Source organism: Urocitellus parryii, chromosome 4 (assembly GCF_045843805.1).
Source record: "Urocitellus parryii isolate mUroPar1 chromosome 4, mUroPar1.hap1, whole genome shotgun sequence".
Lineage (NCBI taxonomy): Eukaryota > Metazoa > Chordata > Mammalia > Rodentia > Sciuridae > Urocitellus > Urocitellus parryii.
In genome coordinates this window covers 60026646-60030195 of record NC_135534.1, presented here as the reverse complement: position 1 = coordinate 60030195, position 3550 = coordinate 60026646, and the positions used below count along the sequence as shown (strand labels likewise).

General features: G+C 37.5%; 1 protein-coding gene across 1 annotated transcript; it reads left to right on the top strand.

Moving 5' to 3' along the window:
* The first annotated feature begins 2203 nt into the window (after window positions 1–2203).
* Window positions 2204–3151, top strand: LOC144254496 (olfactory receptor 56A3-like). The gene has a single exon (XM_077797740.1). It carries the CDS (start codon window positions 2204–2206, stop codon window positions 3149–3151), a length of 948 nt encoding a protein of 315 aa, XP_077653866.1.
* The last annotated feature ends 399 nt before the right edge of the window (window positions 3152–3550 follow it).

Genomic DNA, 3550 nt, shown 5'->3' with positions numbered 1-3550 from the left:
ACCCCACCTACTTCAGATCATTGTGAGTCACAAATGAAACAATTTGTTTAAAATTGATTTTGGACTTGCCAAATTCATTGCTAATATACTCTATTATTAGCAAGAGAAAAATATTTGGGAGATTTTCTATGTATCAGGCTGGAGAGCCACATCTGTCAGACTTGCTTGGGGAAGCAGAGGAGAAATGGGGAGACCAGGGAAGGAATGCCCATCCTCCCTCCACGTAGAGCAGACAGTATCACTAAAAGTCTCCCAAATGAGAAGAATCTGAGATGAGCCAGCTGACAGGATTGGAATGGCATTTCGGGAAAAAGAAACACATAACTGGACAAATGTACTATTGGAATCTCTTGAAAAAGGTATGCCTCTACCAATGTGACAATATCACACAGTGTGGGGTCTACAATATAATTACAACTTCCTTGTCACCCTGACTGCACCACAAACCATTCCTTCTTTAAAAGATTCCATTTTCTAAATGATTAGTTACAGCACCTGTGAATTATATCTCCTTCTTTATAAGATTGATGGGCAAGCACATTTTCATGGAATTATTTGCAAGGCCTAAAGGAGTTCTGGAAATTAATTGTATCCAACCTTCTGTGTAAAGTGGGATTAGGATTAGAACACTACAGCATGGTTGCCTACCAATCCGGATCTTGAGCTCTCATTTCCTTATTTGTAAGATATATTTGATAATCCTTGATAATAATATATATTTTACTAGATATTGATGATTAAATGTTATAAAGTTCTAGAATATTTGAACACACTTCCCAGGAAATAGTAAGGGTTCCAAAAATAATTATAAAATTTTGTGTTATATTGATGAGCCTAATGAAAAGAAACAGGACAGTTCTTAAATACTCAATGGAAAAGAGCTTCTAAATCCACAAAATAACACGTTAATAGAGATTTCTGTCCCAGTAACCAGACTTAAGTACAATGGACTATATGATTTGAAAGGCCTGACTAATACTTTTGCCAAGCTGAAGCATTCTTTGGGATCTCCTTAACAAATTTTTTATGTATAATTCTTTTTCTCCAGCCTATCCCTCAGGTCAGAGTTAGCCATCGCTCTTGCACATGTCATTATCTTTGTTCATGTTGTTTGTTCTCATTATTACCCATCAGCGTCCAGAATCATTTTAGTTTTACTCCTGCACAGTAAGAGTGTTTCTTATTTAATTTGTGACCCTGGCACCTAATGGAAGGCCAGTGGAAGACTAAATAAAAAGAAAGTAGTGGCAATATTGAACCACTGTCTGTAGCGTGAGAAACACGTACATGGATCATTATATTCAAGATAAAAAAAGGAGCATGAAAAAGGGATGGAAGGCTGAAAAGTTGGGCTCTAGCACCCCTATACCATTGCAATCACCAGATTTCCACTTGTTCAATGACACATAGTGCTCCCTTATAACTGTGTGAAATTGCTCATCCACTTTAAACTTGTTTCTTCCAGAAATTACCTATTCTCCAAATATGAAGATCCATCGAAGAAGTAGATGGGGGGGCGGCAATTATGTGGTAGGGTCCATTTTACCAAATAAAAGTGATCTCATAGAAAATTGGAAGTTAACTTTATTTTAGTATATAATAAATAAAAATCTCTAATTAAATCAAAATAAATTCAACTAAAATCTCATAATGCAAATTGCATGGGAATTAGGGACATTTATCTGTGCCCCTTTTATGTCAGGCCCTATTAGGCATACTGTGATAGTTAAATTGCAGATATGATAGTTTATGTGACTCTGAAAAAGAAAACAGGAAAAATTTATAGATACATATTGATAATCTCATCTGTCCCCAAAGTGTTTCCTAAGTAATTTTTTTCTCTTAAGTTTCTGAAAGTACCCAACAATTCTATTAAAATTGAATAATTTAATAAATTATTCAATTTTAATAGAATTAAATTGAATAAATCAAACCTGTAATAAATCACATTATTAAATTGAATAAATCAAACCTGTAATAAATCACATTATCTCAGTCATCTGCACTGTTTATTGTAATAGGAGTAGCCCAACTAGCATGGCATTATGAATAAACTGCCAATAACAATGTCCTGGATATACTGGCACAAGTTGTGTCCATGTAAAGAATGTTGTTTTATCTTCGTGTACTTAGAGACATTAGATGATTTTTATCCTCAGTTTACAGATCACTAAAAGAAAGTTGTAAAAATTCATGACTAAATATGGTGGCACACCAAAATGACACCGACCCCAGTGGAATTTCAGACTTCCTTCTGAATTGTTTTGTCACATCTCCTGGCTGGCAACTCTGGCTGTCCCTGCCCCTCAGTCTCCTCTTCCTCCTGGCCATGGGGGCCAATGCTATCCTTCTGAAAACCATCCAGCTGGAGGCCACCCTGCATGAGCCCATGTACTATCTGCTCAGTCTCCTCTCCCTGCTGGACATTGTGCTCTGTCTCACTGTCATCCCCAAGGTCCTGGCCATCTTCTGGTTTGACCTCAGGCTCATCAGCTTTTCTGCCTGCTTCCTTCAGATGTATATCATGAATAGCTTTCTAGCCATGGAATCCTGTACATTCATGGTAATGGCCTTTGATTGCTATATAGCCATCTGCCACCCACTGAGATACCCATCCATCATCACTGACCAATTTGTAATCAAGGCTGTCATTTTTATTGTAGCCAGGAATATCTTCATATGTCTGCCCATCCCCATTCTCTCAGCACGACTCTATTACTGTGGGAGAAATGTCATTGAGAACTGTATCTGTGCCAATATGTCTGTCTCCAGGCTCTCTTGTGATGATGTCACCCTCAATCGCCTTTACCAGTTTGCTGTAGGCTGGACTCTACTGGGATCTGACCTTATCCTCATTTTCCTCTCTTACATCCTCATACTGCGAGCTGTGCTAAAACTCAAGGCTGAGGGTGCTGTAGCCAAAGCCCTCAGCACTTGTGGTTCCCACTTCATCCTCATCCTCTTCTTCAGCACCATTCTTCTGGTCTTTGTCCTCACACATGTGGCCAAGAGAAAGGTCTCTCCTGATGTGCCAATATTGCTCAATGTCCTTCACCATGTCGTCCCTGCATCCCTAAACCCCATTGTTTATGGGGTGAGAACCCAGGAGATCAAGCAAGGAATCCAGATATTACTGAAGAAAGGGTGGTAACAAGGGCAACTGACTCTCTGTTTTCCTAATGTAGGATGACTTGCTAATTAGTTGATGGAAAATTGGGCTGAGACCCATAACTTGGAGACAAGATCTTAAAATAAAGGTAAGTACTAATTCTGAAATAAGTTTCTGACTCCTTACACTTTAAACCCAATAACTTCTTCCAAAACACACATGGAAAAAAAGAAAAAAAAATTTCCAACATCTTTCTGACCTTTCAATGATTCCCTAATATTTATGATTCTATTTTGTCTAAAATATATGAACTCAAGACGATGAATACTATAGTAGAGAATTAACTCCCAGTTAATACTAAACTAACATCTTTAAACATTTAATTTAAAAAAAATATAACTGGATATTAGTGGCCTTGATAATCACTTGCTATTATAAATA